We start from the raw sequence: 2569 nt of genomic DNA, 5'->3' as shown, positions 1-2569 counted from the left end.
ATGGGTGAAGTGTCCCTTTAACAGCGATCAAACAAATGCCAAAATAGAATCAGAGGACCCGTGTGTAGGATTTAGTGGCATCTAGTGGTGAAGTTGCAGATTGCAGCCAACCACTGTTGTGGTTGCATCAAAAATGTACTTAGATTAAATGCATACGATGCTGTATTAATAGCAGTTCCTATACATTTTATATCATCAGCAGCCAAACAACAAATTAAGCCCCAAAACCTGCTCCCATCTCATCAACCATTGGCACACATTTGCAGGCCGGATTATTTTATATGTTTGACATTATGTAGCAGAGAAGGGGATGGACTTTTTTTTTGTCACAATATATCACCTTGGTCACAGTATCACAATTATCACGATATCTTGAATGGTAACCCCTGTATCTTGATTCTTCCCAATACATAGCCCTGTTATCTAGAGGCAGTGTTTGGTTTGAATTAAATCCATTCATTTGAATTTCCATTTTAAAACTGAGATTTGATCTACGAATGTTGTAATGCAGGGATATATAGCTGCTAAGGACAAGAATAATTTCCCTATAGTATCTCATATGAAGAGAAAGGGCCCCAGCAATAAAACATTACAACAGCAGGGGTGTTTTCACATTTCCAAAGAAATAAATTGGATGTGGTGTACAAAAATCAGAGATTTTAGTTTGTAGGCCATATCACCTATCCCTAGTAGTAACATGGCAGACTCTGTAGAAGAGATAAAAATGTCTCATTCTAAGGTAACAAAAACACAAAAAAACTACAATTCTTATTTCGTTTTTTTAAAACATACATATGAATATTATATTCCATTTCTGACAATAGATCCCCTTATTGTTACACACTGGACCTTTAATTAGCGGGTGAGAATGTTATCAAAATAGGGTTAAAATAAGAGAAATTCTGAGTATCAGTGTGACCCTAACCTTCAGTGAGTGTTCCGAAAGTTTTCATAAAATGTTTTCTCTTCTTCCTCAGAGATGAGCATGAAGACTTCAAGGAGGAGATGTGTCGGCTGAAGAAACTGAGAGGAAAAGGGAAACCAAAGAAGGGAGAGGGAAAGAGAGCAAGCAAGAAGAAATGAGCTACAGCATTTCCTCTGCTCCTTCTTTACATAGGATTTGTGTTTTTGTTTTATTGTGTTTTCTTTAAGAAGGCAAACAGTGTTGGACTGTGCACTGTCACTGGGGGAGCTTTTCTATGTTTGCAAGAATAATAGCTTAAGTTAGCATTACATGTGAAACATCTCTCTTGGTTGTGTTTTTGAACAGTGTTGAAACACTATGGAGCTATAAACAGCCAATCAAATGCTAATGTGATTATAATTATGATTGTACATACACAACAGTAAGAAACCTGTGGTCATGTCTTTTAAAGCTTCATGGTTAATAATACATTTTGGTCTATTGTACCTCATGTTGTAGCTGGTGTTAGCTTAAAGCTGCAGTAGGAAACTTTTATAAAAAAATAACTTTTTTGTCATATTTGCTGAATCTTTCACTAAGTGCTAATGCTCTGGGTCAAATACTGACGCTCTGGGTCCTAAAGCATCAGTTTGACGACCTAGGAATGAGACTCTTAGGAGCACTCGGAGGAGCCAGAGGTTGTTTTAAAAAGTGATAAGAGCTCTGATCTTACCAATGAAAGGTCTTTTCTGCCCCAAAATGACTTTATTTCACCCATGTGAGTTATATTTTAAAGATTATAGCTCACCTACTCAAGTTTTACTAGTTGAAATACCTTCAAAGGGCCAATATAAGCTGTAATATGCAGTTTTCCACTTGCCAAAAAGTGATTAAAGCTCTGTGTGAGTTTTTTTTTTGCTATATTGCTGAAAAAAAATCATTGATTTTTATCTGATGGGGTTTGATTTTTAAGGGCTAATCTAAAATTTTTCAAATAGACTGGCTTCAAGAGATTTTGACTATTGCAACTGCTGTGCATTCAGATTATGCCACCAAAAGACTAGCTCCCTCAAACATCTCTGTTTTCAGCTTCATTGCTGAAACACGTTTCACCTAGCCACATATCCCCATAAACTTAAGTAGCAAGGACTTCATGAACTTCTTTTATAAGAATTAAAATTATTACTATTTAGAGAGAAAATGAGTCACAAATGCCCAACAGCTATCACTGCTCTCCGAGTTCAGGAACTTTAACTAATGTAAACTTAGGAGTATATATTAGAATGTTTTCGGCTATCGACATTCATCAAGTTAACTTCAATAATTTCTTCATCGAAGCCAAATCAAACCTGTCTGTTAGATCCAATCCCAACTAGGCTGCTTAAAAAGTGTACCCTTAATTGGCACCTTTCTCTTACTAGATATGATTAATCTTTCTTTATTAGACAGATAAGTACCACAGTCCTTTTTAAATAGCTGTAATTAAAACCCCTTCTTAAAAAGCCCACTCTTGACCCAGGGAGTTTTAGCCAACTATAGACTGATTTCTAACCTCCCTTCCTCTCTAAGATTCTGGAGAAACCAGTCGCCAAACAGTGTGTGTACTTTTTACATAGCAATAATTTATTGAGGACTTTTTCTAGTACGAGATGATTTTTAGCCAGT

The 2569-nt window shown here is 36.1% G+C and overlaps 1 protein-coding gene across 2 annotated transcripts in view; it reads left to right on the top strand.

Moving 5' to 3' along the window:
• Window positions 1-1483, top strand: part of mrps33 (mitochondrial ribosomal protein S33) — a 3381-nt gene extending 1898 nt beyond the window's left edge. For both annotated transcript variants that reach the window (XM_035675211.1, XM_035675206.1), the window contains exon 3: window positions 978-1483. In XM_035675211.1, the coding sequence (XP_035531104.1) occupies window positions 978-1083 (106 nt within the window). In that variant the 3' untranslated portion in view covers window positions 1084-1483. The remainder of the gene's footprint in view (window positions 1-977) is intronic.
• The last annotated feature ends 1086 nt before the right edge of the window (window positions 1484-2569 follow it).

This window comes from Morone saxatilis, unplaced genomic scaffold (assembly GCF_004916995.1).
Source record: "Morone saxatilis isolate NCDOM2014 unplaced genomic scaffold, NCSU_SB_2.0 Contig10, whole genome shotgun sequence".
NCBI classification, from domain to species: Eukaryota; Metazoa; Chordata; class Actinopteri; family Moronidae; genus Morone; species Morone saxatilis.
The sequence above is the reverse complement of the archived record's forward strand: the minus strand, read 5'-3'. Positions and strand labels throughout refer to the sequence as shown.